Below are 21,924 nucleotides of genomic sequence, written 5' to 3'. Positions count from 1 at the left end.
TACACTGTCAATAATATGTCTTTTCATGCAGAGCCCTCTGTCTCCAAAACTTAAATCCCTGTGCCTTGATTTCTAGAGGACAGAACAGTTCTCAGGCTTTCTGAGATGCTCTTCCTGGGTTATATTTCTCAAATCTGACTCGAATAAAATTTTCCATTTCTTTCTTAGATCAACTAATTCATTTTCGATAAAGGAAAAGGCATCTGAGTTATTAAATAAGTTAATTGGAGGTTATCTTTATTTTCTGTCCTTTCTCTTTTTTTTCCAAATTATTTTGTTATCGCGAAAAAATAGAATTCATGTTTGGAGTCTTCTTTATTTCATAAAATTTTTTAAAGATAAACAAGCTTCAAAAGTTCATACACTTCTTTTAAACATCTCTGCCAAGTACAGAAATGCTCTTCACAACCCTAGAAAAGAAGTTCTGGTAGAATGCATGGTGGACAGCTCAGTTAATATTCTTCAGAATATGGATACTCAGGGTGATCAACCGCCCTGAAAGAGAAAGAGGAGGAATAATTTATTAAATGTCATGTTGTCATAGAGACCATTACTCTATGGGTGCAGTCAGGATGGGTTAAAACTCTAAATCTATAAACACATCCCATCTTCTCCCCCAACAAGCACACATCAGGTGTCTTCTCCATGTGTACACGGCACCTGCATGTCCAGTCCCAACATTCAAGTGTAATATTCACCCCACAGTGACAGGTAGTTTGACTCAGATTACAATTTATAAGAGGGCACAGACCTAGGGGTAACTGTGGAGGTCATTTCAGACACAGGTGGAACTTTTGACCCTAAGTGGTGAGAAGGGTCACAGTTAAGGAATTCTTTGCTGTTTTTCATAAATCCATTCAATGGAAAAAATTTATTGAGCACCCCTCAAATACAGAGTAAATTGAAGAAATACCACATACACCTAAACAATCATACCTATAAAATATGATTACTGCTTTCTTAATTTGTATTGTATGACTATACTCATTATTTATTAATTAACATTACTGCTGTTTTCCTTCCTTATAGTCTGATTTTTTTTTTTCTAAATTTGTTCTTTCAACTCAATTCATTAAAGAATGCATCCTGAGCCATTCCATGTGCCAGGAGCTGTGCTATCGACATAAACCTACAAGGATGAGTAAGTCTAGGCATTCACAGGTTAATGAGGGAGAGCACAGAACTACATAAAGCTTTTGAGGACAGAAAAGTAACTTGCTATCTTTTCTCATTTATCATCATGTCTTTTTTCAGAATCATAATATACATATACATAAGTATGCATGCATGCTAAGTGGCTCAGTTGTGTCCAACTCTTAGTGACCCTATGGACTATAGCCCACCAGGCTTCTCTGTCCATGAGATTCTCCAGGCAAGAATAGTGGAGTGAGTTGCCTGCATTCCTCCAGAGGATCTTCCCACCCAGGGATCAGACCTGCATCTCTTACGTCTCCTGCATTGGCAGGCGGGTTTTTACCACTACCGCCCCCTAGGAAGCCCAGATGTACGTGCTGTGTGCTGTGTGCTGTCGCTTCAGTCGTGTCTGACTCTTTGCAGCTCCATGGACTGTAGCCCCCCAGGTTCCTCGGTCCACGGGATTCTCCAGCAAGAATACTGGAGTGGGTTACCATTCCCTTCTCCAGGGGATCTTCGCAACCCAGAGATCCAACCTGCACCTCTTAGGTCTCCTGCATTGGCAGGTGAGTTTGTCACCATTAGTGCCAACTAGGAAGCCCATATGTAAATGTACATACATATATATATATATATATATATATATATCTTCTTTAGAAACAAGGAGGCATCCCAGTGTCTCAGTGGGTAAAGAATCTGCCTGAAATGCAGGAGACACAGGAGACATAGATTCAGTCCCCAGGTTGGGACACTCCCCTCAGGAAGGGCATGGCTACCCACTCCAGTGTTCTTGCCTGGAGAATCCCATGGGCAGAGGAGCCTGGTGGGCTACAGTCCATAGGGTTGCAAAGAATCAGACAGAACTGAAACGACTGAACACTACAAACAATGAGAGTTTTGAGATCTTTCATTTGAAAGTAAATCTTCATTTTATCACTAATTTGTGTTCCCTTTTCTCTAAGCTCCCTCCCAATATCTCTCTGTTTGATTAGTCTTCTGTCTCTTCAGTCCTGACATCCTCCTGCAGTAATTAGGCAGCTGGAATTCCACAGTAATAACTAAGTGAAGTCAAGGAGGTAGGAACTCCCCAGTGGATGGACCCCTGATGGACAAAGTCTACATGAGGGTGAGTCTTGACTCAAGAAACCAGAGAGACCCAGACAATCTTACCAGGTATGTAAGGATAGAAGTCTGTCTCTGGAGGCTCAGTTCATGATATACTCAAAATTCATTTGGTGACATTTTAAGGATGAGGAAATGGGAGATGTGATGGGGAAAAGTCAATAAAGAGATAAATTTGGAAGAAATAGATGGTGTCTTAGTAAAGAGAAGTCCATCAGGGAGAAAATCCACCAGACACTTAGGAGAGAGAGTGGCACCAGGCTCACTGTGACTTCTCACACTGAAGCATGTTGGCCTTCATGGGCCCCTCCTCCAGAAATATCAACAATGCATTTACAATTGTGTTAGGATAAGCAGAAATGTAATTTAGGACGGATTCCTTATTACAGTCATTGTGTATTATTTCCTCCCGATTCTATAAAGAATTAAAGGTGAAGCATTTGCATCAGTCCCTGAAAGAAGGTGCCTGGTGGGCTACAGTTGATGGGGTCCAAAGAGTCAGACAAGACTGAGCAACTAACACTTTCACTTTCTGAAAGAAGAATTGGCTGCAGGCACTGTGCTCTCTGTGTTTCCTGGGTCTCTGGGCCCTGAGAGAAGGGACACCAGGCACAGGGATTAGGGGCACAATGTAGTGAATTCACCACAGTGTCAACACTGGGGATTTTACTGATTGGCTGTCCTGGGCCCCAGTCACATATCTGTTGATCAGAGACAGAACCCTAGAGGAAACCTCTGCTATGAGGTCTGCAGGAAGCCCTTGGTTTACTCCTACACTGGAAACCAGGGCTGTCTCCCTGAAATTAAGCTTTAAGAAAGCTTATTCCTCTGCTGATCTACATGCTAGAGAAAGCAGTATTTGTGGAACATATACAAGTCACTTACTGTTGAAAATCATAGTATCTTATATTGCTGTTGAGGCCATCAATTGCTTTCATGTCTTCCAGAGTCAGTTCAAAGTCAAACACCTGAAAAGAGGGAAGAATCACATTAATCTTTCCCCCAAGGAGCTGGCCTCCCCCTGGGGACTGGAAGACTTTCCAGCTGGATGGGGACAACAAGAGGGGATAGGGAAGCCATGTCTGTCCTCAGTTAGACAAAGAATGCCCCTCGTGAAGGATTCCTTAGGAGCTCTCTGCCCACAGCCCCACTCATCACCTGTATGTTCTCTTTGATCCGCTTCTTGTTGTAACTCTTGGCCAGAACCACAACCCCACGTTGTATCTGGTAGCGAAGGGCAACCAGAGCTGGTGTTTGCTTGTGCTTTTTGGCAATGGCAGAGAGAACTGGGTCTTCCAAGAGAAAGGGGAGGTTCGGGTTCACCCTGGAAGGAAATTCAGAAATGCTAAGGAGCTAAGACTACGTACTCAGTTTATGAAGAGGCTCCCCAAACAGATCAGGTATGTCAACTCTAGACCTGTGCTTTGTCAAAGTGTAGTCCATGAACCAGCATCATCAGTACCATCTGGGATCTTGTTAGAAACACAAAATTCCATGGTTTCACTGAAGACAACTGATACAGAACCTCAAATACGCCACCTCCCATTCTGTGTTTACAGATTCAGATGCAAAATTGAGTTGAAACCAAGACTGCCAAAGTCATGGATTTTGTTTCTTTTTTACTTTTCTGTGGTTATTTTTCTTTTCCAATCAATGCTCAAAAGTAAAGACAACAGTATGAAAGGAGAACATGATGGGAAAGATTGGGAAATACTTTGTTTTTCATTTTTTTCTAATTTTCACTTGTCTCAGGTGTTGATAAAAGTTGAGTAGTCTGAAAATGAAGACCGTGCATTTCATAATTATTTACATTGTGCAATTCTTCTACAAATGTTTACAAAAGTGGTTCAACTTGTACTTATTTTTCAATCATGATAAACTTGGAAATTATGTATTATTATCCTGATTTTAGACATAAGGTGAGGGCGGCTCGTTAAGTCTATTATAGTAATGTGTCATTAGTCCATAAATAAGTAAATTATTATAAGACAAAGCTTATGTCTTAGTTATCAACTGGGGTATTATATAGAGATTTTAATGCAGACACTTGTGTGTTAAAATCTGTATAGAAGACACATGTAATGTAAGAAATCTACCTGGGTGATGAAAAGACAAAAGAGAATTTCTCCCATCTGTCTTCTCTCTCCTCTACCCTTTGAGAGTTATCTCCAAAGCACTGAGTCCGGAACAATAAAATTTTCATCAAAAAATGAATTTTAGATAAACTCCTTATGGCCATCAATAATGTTCATTACCATTGTAAAGTTCGTTGGGCTCCCAGAGCACCATAGGCAACTAGGACAATATCGTGTGACTTGCAGAACTCCAGCAGTTTGCTCTGGTTGAGATAAGGGTGACATTCTACCTGTAGAATGCCAACAGAAAAGAGTGTCAGATTATATGAAAAGATAATACACCAGAAAAAGCTTAAAAGTAAGAATTATATATGCTAAAGAAAAACTGTGTCACATCAAATTACAACTGGAAATATCAAGGAAAGATTTTTTTTTTAATTATATTTCTGTCCCCTGAAAAGGTAAAACATAATTACATTACTGAGAACAAGTAATTCTACGGACCCGATCTTGATTGTTGAATACCACTGAACAGACCAAGACACATGCCTAATTCCACACCTGGGACAGGAAAAGAGCTGTCTAAGCTTTGGACATCAAACTATGCCAGAAAGAAAGAAATTGCACAGTCTTATGAAGAAATGTCTGAAGGACAAAAGAACCAGTTTGATGAATTCTCATCGGTGACATTTCAGTAGATTTGAGCACCAATGGGACTCATGAGTGAAAGCAAATGTAGCACACAGAGGCAATAAAAATCCCTGAGAGAGAAAGAAAGAGCAAAAATGCTTCTCTCCACAGATGGTGATTATTACAATAAAGCTTTTCTCAAAAACTGACAGTTAATGTGAAGGAGTGCAGTCTTTTACCCAGTCTTATAAGGACAGATGTAGTTTATCCTGAATAATGAGGGAATTTTACTTTTATAATAAAATGTCAGAAGATTAAAAAGAGCATTTAAATGGAAAATAATGAAAAATGTTCTAATGAAATAATTATTTCAGTTGAAAGTCCTCAATGGCTTTTCAACCATTATGTGAAAACTTGGGGGAAATCAAACTTCCCCTGAGGATGGTTATCATCCAACAGATGACTAGATAATTTCAACAGGGAAAATACACATTTCCAAATAAAATGTCCAGCTACTAATAGCTTTACCAGAAAACAAAAGTACTGTCACTCACAGTGGACAACTTGTCACCATGCACTTCCTACCCGGGTTCATTTAGGGACAAAGCATGCAACTAACATTTTCTTGTCAAAATATTTAATGTAGCAAGGAGTTCAGGTTTAACTACTAATTTACATAATCTAGGATTGCAGAAACAAGTTAATTAGCATCACAAAATAACAATGATAAATACAGTGTATTTGTCAAAACCTTGCCTGAATATCTTGGTAACACAATGACTGAGTGACTGTTTTACATTAAAAGAGCTTAAGATGACTGAAAATTACATGTGAACCACAATCAGACCCAAGTCAGCAAAATATTGTTGCAGCCTGGCAGAGCAGAGACCAGAACCTGCCCCATGGCTTGAGGGTGCGGCAAACTGTGCCCTCATGATTGTGCTAGTAAGCATGCTGAATGGACAGACTTGGGGCTGGGCATGTTCTCTGCTCCGCTTCACTGCCGGCCCCTGCGTCCACCCCTGTGGAAGCAAAACAAATGTTCCTGACAACAGCAGAGCCTCAACTTTACTCCCTCTTTATGGTACGCTGATCAAACTCTCCAGTATAGCTATTTCCTAGTGATCTCATGACTTCTGCCCATAAAAGTGTGGGCTGGAAGGAGCCCTCTTGTCTTCCTGCCATGGAGAGCAGGAGGGCCCCCTGATCCCCCATTTGCAAGTTGGATGTGTCTGTCTTTTCATTATGCGCTCACCCCTGGTTCAGGTCTTTCTCACCCTCTGTGCTGGACATGGCAGGTGGCCCCTGAATAGGGACCTGAAGTCAGGAAGGTTTCCCCCCAGGGAAAATACTCAAAGTGAAGACAATGAGCTGTAGGTGAGACGCCTGGATCACGACCAGGCCCTCAAACTCTAAGGGTGGGAAGTCCCTTGTTGCCTAGTCAGGGTGTCAGTGGGGAAGGATTTGAGTAAAGCTGAGAAACATCATCTCCAGCTTTTGAGGCACCTCCTCCAGACTGCGGGAGCACAGGTGAAAGAGGAGCCATTGACACAATTGCTAAGAGAGGTGGTTAAACATAATCTTTGGTTTCTGGAAGAAGGCACTCTAGATATTGAAAATGGGCATCCAGTGGGAGAAAATTTGAAAACAGCACACAGGAGAGGGGATCACATACCCATGACTGTATTTGCCACCTGGGGGCTAGTGCAATCAGTCCTATACCCTTGACAGACTGAGAAATAATGTGAGAAGACGGTGTCCTCAAACATCTTGTTAACCCTTCCACCCCTTTGCTACCCAAGCTCAAGGACAATTTTCCACCACCGTCGCCTCCACTGTGTCCAGAAATGTCTCTGGGGGGTAAGCCACTGACCTGGTTTTTAGCAGGCCATGGCCTCTGCCCTTCCTATGGGTGCTTCAGACATTGAGGACCACCTTGCTTTCCTTATCAATTACAGGCCCACCCCAGTAATCCCAGTCAGGTTATTGCAACCCATGAAACTTTTGGCATCAGGTTTTAAAGGAACTAAATCTAGTGTTAGACTGAACGGGGTCAATTCTCTGTATACATACATGGAAGCTGTTAGAAATTTGCTTGCATGGGAGATGCCTTCCTTACGATGTTAAAATGCTAGCCAAAACAGCTTTACATGGTCCCCCAAATTTACAGATTTTTGCCTCTTATGCTGAGTTGTGCCAAGAGCTAGCCTGTATTAATATGTCCAGTAGAGGTAATCTTACTTTTTAAATTCTCGTAGACACAGGGCAATATACCAGTCCAACAGCCCAATTGACTTATGAAGGTATACTGGTGGGAGCATATGTACAGATTGCAAAATGCTGCTGAAGCAAGAGCAGACAGTATGAGAACCCAGTGAGCCTACCAGTTCATTTGTTAAAATATTACAGAGACCCAGAAAAGACTTCATTGAATTTGTAGACCGGCTCTCATCTGCTGTCCACCATCAAATTAATAGTCCTACAGCAGAGAACATTTTGTTAAAACAATTAGCCTATAAAAATGCAAAGGCCGCCCTTATCACTATTCATCAAAATCGCAGCCTTGGCAATTTTGTTCTAGCGTGTCAAAATGTTGGTACACAGGCTCACAAACAAACCTAGCTGGCCCAAGCAATTTGTACTGCCTTTAAAAGTAATTTTAGCTCTTCCCCTGCCAAATGCCAATATGGAAAACCCGGACATATGAAAATGGCTTGCTGTTCTGGGCCCAAAACAAATGTTACAATACCTCCGCCTACTGGTGAAAATAAAACACCAGGACTGTGTCCTAGGTACCAAAAAGGCAATCATTGGGCTAATCAATGCAGATCAAAATTGCATAAGAACAGTTCCCCTTTGAAGCCCGGAAACTGCCATCAGGGTCAGCCCCAGGCCCCACAAACAGTGGGGGCATACACTGTGAGGACCTCCAGCACACCCTTCAGCCTATCTCCAGCCTCTCAGTCTCTACCAATGGAAGTGCTGGATTGGACCTCCCAACCCAAGTAACTGTTTGAATTAATGAATTTGATCCCCTCCTCACCAACCACCACCCAGTAGCAATCCCTACTGGGATCCAAGGCCCCTTTCCTCAGGGACCATAAGACTCATTCTGGGCAGAAGTGGCCTTACCCTTAAGGGCCTCCAAATTCTTCCTGGCCTTATTGACCCAGACTATTCAGGAAAAATTAAAGTAATGGCTCTCTCTTTGATTCCATGTCATTCCTCAAGCTCAAGAAATTGGTCAACTCCTTCTCTTGCCTTACCATGCCCCTAACAACTATAATCCTGTCAACAGAGGAGAACAAGGATTTGGGAGCACAGGTGACCAATTAATGTGCTTTACTCAACAAATATTCTCAGATTGGCCCACATGTAAGGCTAAAATCCAAGGAAAAATGTTCTCTGAACTCTTAGATCCTGGGGCTGTAATTTCCATCATTACTTCTTCTCAATGGCCAGCTGATTGGTCCTTGACTGAACCCCAGGAAAAGATAATCAGGCTTGGGGGAACCTCAACAATTTGCTCGAAGTGCAACAGTTCTTCATTGCCTAGGGCCCAACAAACAACTTGCTCACTTCCAACCTTTTATTGCAGACATTACCTGTAATTTTTGGGACAGAGATCTGCTTTTGGCAGATAGTTCTCTCCAATGAGGAAAAGGCAGATCATGTGATGGCAAGAATGGGATGCCAACCAGGAAAAGAGCTAGGAAAGAATTTATAGGGAGATCCTTCTCCTTTACCTATTCACCTGACAGAAAAGGGCTAATTGAGGGCCATTAAAGTTTCTCTGCCACCCTACGCTACACCTCTAACATGACTTACATCTAAACCTGTTTGGGTGGATCAATGCCCTCTAGTAAGAGAGAAACTTATACATTTACAAGCCTTGGTAGAAGAACAGTTTCAAGCAGGACACATAGAGGAGAATGCTAGTCCTTGGAATACTCCAGGTTTCATAGTCTATAAAAAAATCAGGCAAATGGAGGCTGCTTCATGAGCTTCAAGCTATTAATGCAGTAATGCAACCCATGTGGATCTTGTAGCCTGGACTCCCATCCCCTTCAGCCTTACGTCAGAATTGGCCAATTATAGTTCTGAATCTTAAAGATTGTTCTTATACAATCCCCTTAGCCCCACAAGACAAAGAAAAATTTGCATTTTTGGTACCCAATATTAACCAACAAGACCCCATGAAACAGTACCAATGAAAAATGTTGCCTCAGGGGATGATGAGCCTACAAGTCTTTAAGATGGCAAAGTAGAAGGACGTGTGCTCATCTTCTCCTGTGAGTGGAGAGTTTTGACAAATGTGATCCACTGGACAACGGAATGGCAAACCACTTCAGTATTCTTGCCTTGAGAACTCCATGAAAAGGCAAAAAGATAGGACACTGAAAGATGAACTCCCCAAGTCAATAGGTGCCCAATATGCTACTGGAGATCAGTGGAGAAATAACTCCAGAAAAATGAAAATTCAGAGCCAAAGCAAAAACAACAGCCAGGTGTCGATGTGAGTAGTGATGGAAGCAAAGTCCACTGCTGTAAAGAATGATATTGCATAGGAACCTGGAATGTTAGGTCCATGAATCAAGGCACATTGGAAGTGGTCAAACAGGAGATGGCAATAGTGAACATCGACATTTTAGGAATCAACGAACTAAAATGGACTGGAATGGGTGAATTTAACTCAGATGAGCATTAATTATATCTACTACTGTGGGCAAGAATCCCTTAGAAGAAATGGAGAAGCCATCGCAATCACCATAAGAGTTCGAAATGCAGTACTTGGATGCAATTTCAAAAACAACAGAATGATCTCTGTTTGTTTGCAAGGCAAACCATTCAATATCACGGTAATCCAAGTCTATGCCCTGACCAGTAATGCTGAAGAAGCTGAAGTTGAATGGTTCTATGAAGACCTACAAGACCTTTTAGAACTAACATTCAAAAAAAAAAATGTCCTTTTCATTATAGGGAACTGGAATGCAAAAGTAGGAAGTCAAGAGACACCTGGAGTAACAGGCAACTTTGGCTTTGGAGTACAAAATGAATCAGGGCAAAGGCTAACAGAGTTTTGCCAAGAGAACACAATGGTCATAGCAAACACCCTCTTCCAACAACACAAGGAAAGACTCTACACATGGACATCACCAGATGATAAATACAAAAATCAGATAGATTATATTCTTTGCAGCCAAAGGTGGAAAAGTTCTATACAGTCAGCAAAAACAAGACTGGGGGCTGACTATGGCTCAGATCATGAACTCCTTATTGCCAAATTCAGACTTAAATTGAAAAAAGTAGGGAAAACCACTAGACCATTTAGGTATGACCTGTCAAATCCCTTACAATTATACAGTGGAAGTGAGATATAGATTGAAGGGATTAGATCTGATAGAGTACCTGAAGAACTATGGACAGAGGTTCCTGACATTGTACAGGAGATAGGGAGCAAGACCATTCCCATGGAAAAGAAATGCAAAAAGGCAAAATGGTTGTCTGAGGAGGCCTTACAAATAGCTGTGAAAAGAAAAGAAGCAAAAAGCAAAGGAGAAAAGGAAAGATATACCCATTTGAATGCAGAGTTCCAAAGAATGGCAGGAGAGATAAGAAAGCCTCCCTCAGTGATCAGTGCAAAGAAATATAGGAAAACCATAGAATGGGAAAGACTAGAGATCTCTTCAAGAAAATTAGAGACACCAAGGGAACATTTCATGCAAAGATAGGCTCAATAAAGACAGAAATTGTATGGACCTAAGAGAAGCAGAAGATATTAAGAAGAGGTGGCAAGGATACACAAAAGTATTATACCAAAAAGATCTTCACAACCCAGATAATCATGATGGTGTGATCACTCACCTAGAGCCAGACATCCTGGAATGGGAAGTCAAATGGGCCTTAGGAAGTATCACTAGGAGCAAAGCTAGTGGAAGTGATGGAATTCCAGTTGAGCTATTTCAAGTCCTAAAAGATGATGCTGTGAAAGTGCTGCACTCAATATGCCAGCAAACTGGGAAAACTCAGCATTGACCACAAGACTGGAAAAGGTCAGTTTTCATTCCAGCCCCAAAGAAAGGCAATGCCAAAGAATGCTCAAACTACCGTACAATTGCACTCATCTCACACACTAGTAAAGTAATGCTCAAAATTCTCGAAGCCAGGCTTCAGCAGGACGTGAACTGTGAACTTCCAGATATTCAAGCTGGGTTTAGAAAAGTCAGAGGAACCAGAGATCAAATTGGCAACATCTGCTGGATCATTGAAAAAGCAAGAGAGTTCCAGAAAAACATCTACTTCTGTGTTATTAACTATGCCAAAGCCTTTGACTGTGTGGATCACAACAAACTGGAAAATTCTTCAAGAAATGGGAATATGAGACCACCTTACCTGCCTCCTGAGAAATCTGTATGCAGATCAAGAAGCAACAGTTAGAACCAGATATGGAACAACAGGAAAGCAAAGTGAATCTGCTCAGTCATGTCCAACTCTTTGTGACCCCATGGACTGTGGCCTACCAGGCTCCTCTGTCCATGGGTTTTTCCAGGCAATGGTACTGGATTGGGTTGCCATTTTCTTCTCCAGGGGATCTTCCTGACCTGGGAATCGAACCCGGGTCTCCCACATTGCAGGCAGACGCTTTACCATCTGAGCCACCAGGGAAGTATGGAACAACAGACAAGTTCCAAATGGGAAAGGAATAAGTCAAAGCTGTATGTTTTCACCTTGCTTATTTAACTTATATGCAAAGTACATCAGAGAACTGTGAAATGCCTGGATGGATGAAGCACATGCTGGAATCAAGATTGTTGGGAGAAATATCAATAGCCTCAGAAATGCAGATGACACAACCCTTATGGCAGAAAGTGAAGATGAACTAAGAGCCTCTTGATGAAAGTGAAACAGAGTGAAAAATTTGGCTTAAAAATTCTACAGTCATAAAATGAAGATGATGGCATCCAGTTCCATCACTTCATGACAAATAGATGGGAAGCAATGGAAATAGTGAGAGACTTTATTTATGAGGGCTCCAAAATCACTGCAGATGGTGACTGCAGCCATGAAATTAAAAGTTGATTGCTCCTTGGAAGAAACTCTATGACCAATCTAGAAAGCATATTAAAAAACAGACATGTTACTTTGTTGACAAAGGACCATCTAGTCAAAGCTATGCTTTTTCCAGTAGTCATGTATGGATGTGAGAGTTGGACCATAAAGAAAGCAGAGTGCCAAAGAATTGATGCTTTTGAACTGTGGTGTTGGGGAACTCTCTTGAGAGTCCCTTGGACTGCAAAGAAATCCAGTCAATCTTAAAGGAAATCCTTCCTGAATAATCATTGGAAGGACTGATGCTGAGGCTGACACTCCAATACTTTGGCCACCTGATGCAAAGAACTGAGTCATTGGAAAAGACCCTGATGCTGGTAGAGATTGAAAGCAGGAGGATAAGGGGACAACAGAGGATGAGATTGTTGGCTGACATCAGCGACTCGATGGACTTGAGTCTGAGGAAGCTCTGGGAGTTGGTGATGGACAGGGAGGCCTGGTGTGCTGCAGTCCATGGGGTTGCAAAGAGTCAGACATGACTAAGATGCTGAACTGAACTGATCTGAAATCCTGAGTAACTCTTCCATCAACTGTTAGGATCAACATAAGCATTTAACTTCATGCTCTAACCTGGGTGACTTTCATAGTCTCCAGCACATTTCTCTGTACAGTGCTCCCTGTTGAAGCTGGGACAATAAGACTAAGGATTCAGGCATCTAAACCCACACAAAACATTAACACCTGTCTCACCTGGTTTTTCTCTGTATTTACTTCCCATTCCATGTTTTCATGGTCTTCCTTCCTGTACACAGTTTCATCCAAGCACTTTCACACCTGATTTCTGGTCATGCTTTCAGCTCAGGGAAATGCCTCCTTCCTCTAAGTTCTGGAGGAATTTCACCTCCATTGTCTTCCCTCAGTCTCCACCACTATTGAGCAGAAAGCCATCCCCACCTTTTCCACCCAGAGTTTATCAAAGATACTGCTATAGATTCTATTCACACAGTCCAGACACAGGCTCAGCTGTGTAGGATCCTCTGTCCACAAAGGTTGGAAGAACAGGGGGAAAGGACAGACAGACATCAGGTTCCAGAGCAAGAAGGAGGTTCTGAAGAACAGGAGGGAGAGGAGCTTAGCTGCTCACCTGGTTGCAGACGGGCTTGTACTTGAGCCCCGGCTTGTTCAAGATCTTCTCCAGCTGCTTGTGGTTGAAGTTGGACACCCCGATGGACTTGGCCAGCCCTGCGTCCTTACACTTCTCCAGGGCCTGGGAGGGAGGGGTGGTGAGCAGTCACTGGGAATGGGCAATATAGCAATAAGAAATGCTGAAAGATTGTTAAGAGTATCTCTGGTCAAGAACTAGCAGTGCTTATCAAGAAGATAAAGGGGAAGAAGGTCATGACACAACAAGAAGTATCATCTCCTCCTTAGAAAACCCTGGAGAAGACAATCACATGGAAGGAAAGAGATGTCTGTCTACACTGTCCCAAATTCTCCATTTCATTCCTCTCTGTGAACATTTCAGCAATGGTTCCCTCCCCACAATCCCAGCATCCCAGCCCTTATACTCATGAACTGCTGAGTCTGATGGTCCACAGCCCATTCTCACAGGTGGAAGAAATGAAGGAGGTTCCCCCACTCCTGGCCCCTCCCTTGGTTCTCTCCTCCCTGGACTCACCTCCCATGTGCGACAGAGATCCACTGAGTCAAACATCGGTCTTCCATTTTCATCTGTTGGGAAAAGTGTCTCCCCTGGCTGGAATAGAAGCAGTCATTTCAGAGATGTCACCAAATATTTCTCCACATTTAGCCAGCCTGCCAGACACATCTGGGACTAGGATGCTAAACCTCCATGAGGTTCATTTACTTTCTGCCTAGTGATATTTGCAAAATGGTTTGCAAATGGAGTTATCAGCAATGTCTTTATTTTTTTTCCATTTATTTTTATTTGTTGGAGGCTAATTACTTTACAATATTGTAATGGCTTTTGTCATACATTGACATGAATCAGTCATGGATTTACATGTGTTCCCCATCCCATTCGCCCTTCCCACCTCCCTCTCCACCCGATCTCTCTGGGTCTTCCCAGTGCACCAGGCCCGAGCACTTGTCTCATGCCTCCAACCTGGGCCGGTGATCTGTTTCACCCTAGATATATACATGTTTCAATGCTGTTCTCTCAAAACATCCCACGCTCGCCTTCTCCCACAGAATCCAAAAGTCTGTTCTGTACATCTGTGTCTTTTTTTCTGTTTTGCATATAGGGTTATCATTACCATCTTTCTAAATCCCATATATATGTGTTAGTATACTGTATTGATCTTTATCTTTCTGGCTTACTTCACTCTGTATAATGGGCTCCAGTTTCATCCATCTCATTAGAACTGATTCAAATGAATTCTTTTTAATGGCTGAGTAATATTCCATGGTGTATATGTACCACAGCTTCCTTATCAGCAATGTCTTTAGAAGGCAGTTTTCCAGTAATCTCATACATACTATATGTTTTGATAGATATAATTTTCCTACATTCTCCTGGGAACTGTCAGTGCCTTAAGTGAAATTTTTTTGCCCCTTTTATTTTCCTCTTGCAAAATGCCTCTATCATGCAGGGAGTGACGGTAAATTATGCCTTACTGCTGGCATAAGAATTGCAATCTTGACCTGGACTAAATATCAGAATTCCTTTTCACTCTGAACATCTGATAGCTTCAGGGCATACACGTGAACCATCAAGGTTCTCTTTAAGTTGATAAGCTATGTGGAAGATGCAGACATACTCTCAAATATTCTGGACAATGAGGCTTGAACAGATCAAGGTCATTCTGCCACCCATGGAAAATGCTGAGATAAAAATAAAGCAAACCAAGAGTGATGTCATTATAAGGAATAGAAAAACAGAGACATTTCTGTCAAGTATTAGGAATCCTTAAATCTATGTAGATGGGAATTACCATCTACATAGTCCAATATCCTTTGGCAAAGGATGGCTTGAGAAGAATTCTGTATTCTAAAAATGAGTTCTGCATAATAGACGTTGTTCTTGTTGTTTTGTTTAGGCTGTGCCATGGGTTTGCTGTATCTTAGTTCCCTGAATAGGAATTGAATCCACTCCCTCAAAACACTCTTGACTCAGCACTGGAAACACACAATCCTAACCACTGGAACAACTGGAAAATACAGTGCTTAATGGCTAAGTGCAGTCTGCAAATGTCACTGTGAACACAGGCGACAGTGGAGGCCAGGTCTCCTGAGTCCTGAGAAGACTGTGAGGTTTAGACCCACCCAGAAGGACACCTCCAAATCAATGAAACATGAAAGGATGAGAGATGAAATGACCTCATCCTGTTCAGTTGTGAGGCCGTGTCAGTGCTCAGCACTCTGCACTGAACTCTGGATGTGAAATCCCAACTCCCAGGCCTAATCAGCGACATGCACAGAACTGGCCTATTTCTCCTTCCTCAAGATTTTGAGACAGAGTCTTAGATTATTTTATTTGTTTCTCTGGAGGCAGGTAAGAGATTCAAAGAACCTCCCCAAAAGGATGATCACAAATGATTATTTAGGGGATTCCACTCGTGTAATCTTTCCTTCAAACCTACTAAGAAAAATCATGTCAACCATCCATGGAAGTTATAGACATTCTGACCCAAGAAATAGAACAGAGGTGATCACACAAATCACCTACCACCAAAGCCACTGGTTGGTGAATAATATAGAGATCGACATAGTCCAGTTGAAGATTTTTCAGTGACTTTTCCAATGCTGGTCGGACCAACTCTGGACGAAGGGAAGTGGACCAAACCTGCAGAGGTTAAACAAAGGAAGCTGTGGGAAATGAATGCTTCATGTAATTTTGTTTGACTTGTTTTACTTAATAACTAGATATTATTATTGGTTGGAAAGGGATGACCATGGGAAAAAAGTTCCATTTCTTCTTGAGTTCTATTCTTTTTCTAACCTACCATGTAAACTTCATTATTTGATTGAATTTGTCATCCATACATCTTTCACAATGGAATGAAATGAACAAAGATATAAATAACTTTATCAATAATTACCATAACCCATCAACTGAACAATGCTTGATAGAGTATAAAAGCAGAACCTTAGTCTAATTTGACCAAACAATCCATCTTCTCAAAATGAATTACTATCTGTTTACATAACTGTAGGGAAAAATGCTTTGAACACTTTAACATGAGCAGAACATAATTCAAGACACTTTGGCTAGATCTTGTATAATACACAAAGTGTCTCTCCCAATGCTCTCTTACTCTTGGAGCTGAGAACTGAGATTTAGAATGTGAATAAATTTGAGAAACTCACCCAGATGATAAGAAAAGCTATAATCTGCTCCCAGGTCTGCCTGATTTATTAACCCATAATAAATTACACTGCTCTAGCCTGGGCTCAAAGAAATAAAGTGACTTTCATGTAAAATTAAAATTTGAGCACACCATCATGATAAAGCTATAGTTATACTCTTTTGGGAGGGGAAGGCACAGTGAGGGAAAAAGGGTACTAGATTTAAGATACAAGTAAGTGTGAAAACAGTGGTACCAATAAGCACCTTCACCAAACTACTGATTCTATTACCAAATTGTCATCTGCACCAGTCACTTGCACACACGTGCACACACATAACACACATAGCACCTTTGAAGTGTAGAATATGTCTTCTCTTTTCACAGTGCCATCAGCAATCTTGCTTTGAATGGCCTGGCCAACCTGCTCTTCATTTTGGTATGCATGAGCACTGTCAATATGCCGGAACCCAGCCTCTATAGCAAATTTGGTGACCTCCACAGCTTCACTCTTAGGAACCTACATAAGCAACAAAAATAGTAATTGAATATCCAAATGATTAAGAGATTGCTAAGGCACAAGCTTGATCTTATCAAGAACCGACAGTTCTTCATGCATTTGATTCATTCTGCACGTGTGGTAATGAACACATGACAGTTTCCCTGAATGTTCCTGGTCAATGATTAAATGGACACCCAAGAACCCTTCAACCCCAGGCTATCACTGGTTGATCACAGGCATCAGAGGACTCAAATACCCTCTAGGTTCAGTGATCTGGTGGAAAAACTCAAAGGACTCAGAATAAAATTGTAGTCATGGATATGATTTATACAGTGAGATGTTTGAAGCAAAATCAATAAAAGTACAAGGGGATGGTAAATGCATCAAGAAACCAGGTGAAAGCTTCTAAGACCTCTGTCTACCAGTGTAACTACATAGAAAACACCAAATAAAAGCTGTATCTATTCAGGTGTACAAAGTGATGTTCTCATACAACTATCCATTGTTAACGATTACCACATTCAAGCTAGTTAGCAGATTCATCTTCTCACATAGCTAATTTTTGGGGTGTTTTCATGAGAATACTTAATATCTATTAACTATAGTCACCATACTGTACATCAGGTCTCCAGACATTCATCTCATTACAGAAACTCTGGACCTTTGACCAATATCTTTCCATTTTTCTTAACCTTGTCCCCAGCTTCTGTTCACAATTCCTCTACACTCAGCTTCTATGAGTTCACTTTTTGATTCTACCTATGAAGAGAACATGCAGTATTTGTCTTCCTATTTCTGGCTTACTTCACTTAGCTTAATGTTCTTCAGGTTCATCAGTGTGATTGCAAATGGTCGGATTAACTTCCCTTTTCAAGCTGAATAGTATTTCAATATGTTTCTGCAATCCAGGATCTTTCATGTTTCAAGGAGGTAGATGCTTGGTCCAAGTTCCCCCTGTTGGATCTAGTCTTGGTTTCCTTATGATCACGTGCCTTGTGGGGTGTACTGAGGAATGAACCAGTGAGCTCAGTACTAGCCTGGACCCTTCCCTCCGCTCATCACATTTTGCAAAGTGAACAATCCCCATCTTTTATCTGCAAAATATCTTCTGTTCTATAAATTAGAAAAATGAGATTCAAAGTTTGAAGAACAGTCCATTGTCACAACTACATACTCTAAAGGCAAGATGGACAGCAAAGTTTCTGGCTTCCAGTCTAGAGACTTGTCCACTAGTCCCTCTTATGCCCAAGGACTGAAAACTATACTTTAATAAAAAGCACTACAAAATCCAAGGATACAGTACAAAGCCTGTCCTGTAAGATTGTAGCTTATTCCCTCAAATGACGGTATAGTTCCCATCAGAAAAAGTTTCCAAGCAGAAGCAGAAGTACAAGGCCAAACACAGGTGGAGTGTGTTTTGCCTGGCACTGAGCAGGTATACCACAGGAGAAAAGCAGTTTTCTCCCACTAGATTTAAGTCACCTCACCTTCAGGCCCTCCCACCTCAATTATTTCACTGGGTCATGTCTTTCTGGAAGGAGGAAAGAGTCCTGAAATGAAATATACAGAAAACACCACCATTGCAATTGCCCTCAAAGCCAAGCTGTTGACAGTCAGTGATCTTGATAGCTGAGTCTCACCCTTCTGCCAAGCTGGGAAAGAGATAGAAACTGGAGGGGAACACCTGCATAGTAATCTACAGGTGAGCACAGCCTCAGACCCTGATGCAGACTGAAGACTGGATGCTCTCTACCTTTTCACAGGGCATGGTTCTAGCCTGGTTAGTGGAACCACATGATCCTCCCAGAGTCAACCAGAAACTCAATGCTTAAGAACCTTAACCTCCTTCATGTTGCATCCACTTACTATTTATATCTCAACCCCAAACCACTACACTTACCTCTGGAGGTGCACCGGTGCCAAATCCCAGGGCAGGAATGAAGTGGCCGTCATTAAGCTTCACTCTCTGACTTTTGGGATCCATTGTCTGTTTCGCTCCTCCGACTAAGCAGACTCCGATTTTTCTCTTTTGCCTTCACAGGTTATAAATGCCAATGAGGTAATGCCCTAGCTGCACTCTCCAATGTTAGCAGATACATTGTAGGAGAGGTAAGGTGAAACCAGTACCCCAGGCATAAGAAAAGGATTGAAGTCAATTAACTTGTTTGCATTTTTATCAGTGTAATCATTAATTACACTGATTAAATCATTGACCTGAGGTTAAATCATTAACCACAGATATGCAGATGATACCACCCTTATGGCAGAAAGCGAAGAAGAGATAAAGAACCTCTTGATGAAAGTGAAACAGGAGAGTGAAAAAGTTGGCTTAAAACTCAACATGCAGAAAACTAAGATCATGGCATCTGGTCCCATCAATTCATGGCAAATAGATGGGAAAACAGCAGAAACAGTGACAGATTTTATTTTCTTTGGCTCCGAAATCATTGCAGAAGGTGACTGCAGCCATGAAATTAAAAGATGATTGCTCCTTGGAAGGAAAGTTATGCCCAACCTAGACAGCATATTAAAAAGCAGAGACATTACTTTGCCAACAAAGTTCCGTCTAGTCAAAGCTATGGTTTTTCCAGTAGTCATGTATGGATGTGAGAGTTGGACTATAAGGAAAGTTGGGTGCCAAAGAATTGATGTTTTTGAATTGTGGTGTTGGAGAAGACTCTTGAGGGTTGCTTGGACTGCAAGATCAGACCAGTCCATCCTAAAGGAAATCAGTTCTGAATATTCATTGGAAAAACTGATCTAAAGCTGAAGCTCCAATCCTTCGGCTACCTGATGGGAAGAACTGACTCATTTGAAAAGACCCTGATTCTAGGAAAGACTCAAGGCAGGAGGAGAAGGGGATGACAGAGAATGAGATGGTTGGATGGCATCACCGATTCAATGGACATGAGTTTGAGTAAACTCCAGGAGTTGGCGATGGACAGGGAGGCCTGGCATGCTGCAGTCCATGGGACTGCAAAAAGTCGGACACGACTGAGCAACTGAACTGAACTGAACTGAACTGAATCATATAATGATGAGATTGACTGAACAATTATTGACCATATGTTAGACTAGAAACCTCCACATATTTTTTTTTCATTGTCTAATATGAAGCTTGTGGTGTGTTTAGTCGCTCAGTCGTGTACTACTCTTTCGATCCCATGGACTGTATTCCACCAGGCTCCTAATCCATGGGATTCTCTAGGCAAGAAAACTGGAGTGGATTGCCGTGTCCTCTCTCCAGGGGATCTTTCCAACCCAGGGAATGAACCCAGGTCTCTCACATTGCAGGCAGATTCTTTATCATCTGAGGCACCAGGGAAGTCCATATGTTAGACTAGAAACTTCCACACAATTTTTTTTTCATTTTTCTAATATGAAGTTTGATTTTGATCCAACATCAGTTGAAATAATTAACTGTCTTACAATATACACATACACACATATAGTGAAGTGAAACTCGCTCAGTGGTGTCCGACTCTTTGCGACCCCATAGACTATACAGGACTATGCAGGACTATATAGTCCATGGAATTCTCCAGGCCAGAACACTAGAGTGGGTAGCCTTTCCCTTCTCCAGGGGATCTTCTTAACTCAGGGATCAAACCCAGGTCTCCCGCATTGCAGGCAGATTGTTTACCCACTGAGCCATCAGGGAAGCCACTGATACACATACACACATATAGAGAATCACACAATTTAAGGGAGTGATTAATAAGCATTTTTCAAAATATTATTCCTTAATAAAGAACACTTCAAATGAAAATAAATTTGCCTTTTTACTTTTCTCACCACCATAATTACGTTGCTATCCAGACCTGACAGTAGTAATATCCTAAAAAGAATACCCAAACCACACATTCTAACAAAGTGTTTTTTGGAGATTAATTATTAATAGTTTCTGGATCCCATGTGCAGTGTGCAAAGAGACCCTTACAGAGGTTAATCCTTGGACTTAGTTATATAACTTTTTAGAAAGATATCATAATGGAAATAATAACGGTTTTATTTACTTTACTATCTTGCTCAATGGTTACTCATAAAAGGAGAATCTGTACACAAGTTAACTTGTTACAAATATGGGAACAGTCAGAGAAATTTAGATGTATTGATACAATGGGATGTTGTGAAGCCAAATAAAATTTAACAAGTGGAGTGATGTCAGCAAAAAGGTGAGCTAGAAGTATGGAATTTTCCTTTAGAAATGTGAGAAAACAATGGGAAACCAGATAAAAAACCTCACAGGAGCTCTGGAAACAAACAAAATCTACAGGAATACATTAAACACACTATCAGAAAAATTTCAGAAGAGAGCGGAAGGTCATTTCATCGTATTTTTACTCCCACTTACCACTTCCGTCACTTGTACACTGCAGTCTTGATCTGTAAAGGGTGGCAGTTTAGTTCCCAGTTGCTTCCAGCAAACCAGATTGATCACAAAAACCTTAATGCAATGTTCCGACCTATTTGGGTGTTGCCTGAGACTGGTGTCTGTTTTTCATAAACCTAAGCTTAAACTAAAGAGCAGCTGGAGGGGCTTATTACTGTTGCAGGGAGACTATATATACATGGGGCCACGGACAAGGAATTAAGGGTGGAGACATAGACTAGAGCATATAAAACCTTGAGTAGAACCAGGGTGTGGATTTAGGGGACAGAGGGCATTCAAAAACAGCCATATATTCAGGAGAATCAAGGAGGCACACCCACTCCAGGCAAGACGCTGACTCAGAAATGAACTCAGTGCCCATAGCTTAACTATTGGGCTAATCCCAGGACTAAAGCATGCCAAGTTAACTAGAGAAGGCCAGTCAGGACATGGCACAAATCTACAGAGTGGATATTTTGTGCTTGTTTCAAGTGCTCAGTTGTGAACACACTCACACACCATACACATAAAACTCAATATGCATCAAAGACTTACACATACAAGATATAGATATGGAACTCTTAGAAGAGAAACTAGAGGGAAAAATTCATGGCATTAGATTTGGATATGTCACCAATATATGATGGCATCCATAAGTGATGGCATCCAGTCCCATCACTTCATGGCAAATAGATGGGAAAGCAATGGAAATAGTGACAGACTTTATATTCT

The 21,924-nt window shown here is 41.4% G+C and overlaps 1 protein-coding gene across 2 annotated transcripts; it reads right to left on the bottom strand.

Annotated features, from left to right (window-relative positions):
* Positions 1-216: 216 nt before the first annotated feature.
* On the bottom strand, positions 217-21,400 carry LOC133044810 (dihydrodiol dehydrogenase 3-like). 2 transcript variants are annotated; one of them, XM_061126563.1, is made up of 10 exons: positions 21,175-21,398; positions 18,721-18,853; positions 16,671-16,838; positions 15,700-15,816; positions 13,690-13,767; positions 13,156-13,278; positions 4,512-4,621; positions 3,415-3,580; positions 3,142-3,224; positions 217-495 (listed from the first exon to the last, which is right to left on the bottom strand). In XM_061126563.1, the coding sequence occupies exons 2-10, from the start codon at positions 18,802-18,804 to the stop codon at positions 453-455; spliced, it is 972 nt and encodes a 323-aa protein (XP_060982546.1). In that variant the 5' UTR covers positions 18,805-18,853; positions 21,175-21,398; the 3' UTR covers positions 217-452. The 2 variants fall into 2 exon arrangements, with proteins under 2 accessions (XP_060982546.1, XP_060982547.1); XM_061126564.1 differs by lacking the exons at positions 217-495; positions 3,142-3,224; positions 3,415-3,580; positions 4,512-4,621 and having other exon boundaries at positions 13,168-13,305; positions 21,175-21,400.
* Between the last annotated feature and the right edge of the window lie 524 nt (positions 21,401-21,924).

The sequence above is a fragment of the Dama dama genome, chromosome 23 (genome assembly GCF_033118175.1).
Source record: "Dama dama isolate Ldn47 chromosome 23, ASM3311817v1, whole genome shotgun sequence".
Taxonomy (NCBI): Eukaryota; Metazoa; Chordata; class Mammalia; order Artiodactyla; family Cervidae; genus Dama; species Dama dama.
The sequence above is the reverse complement of the archived record's forward strand: the minus strand, read 5'-3'. Positions and strand labels throughout refer to the sequence as shown.

Bases quoted from the DNA above. Each gene is read 5' to 3' on its own strand.
- LOC133044810 (XM_061126563.1), bottom strand. From the start codon at position 18,804: ATGGATCCCAAAAGTCAGAGAGTGAAGCTTAATGACGGCCACTTCATT. The intron at 13,768-15,699 runs GTAGGTGATTTG...CTTCTATTCCAG, and splicing joins ACCAACCAGTGGCTTTGGTG to CCAGGGGAGACACTTTTCCC. The intron at 3,581-4,511 runs GTAATGAACATT...ATTTCCTTCCAG, and splicing joins GCCCAACGAACTTTACAATG to GGTGAACCCGAACCTCCCCT.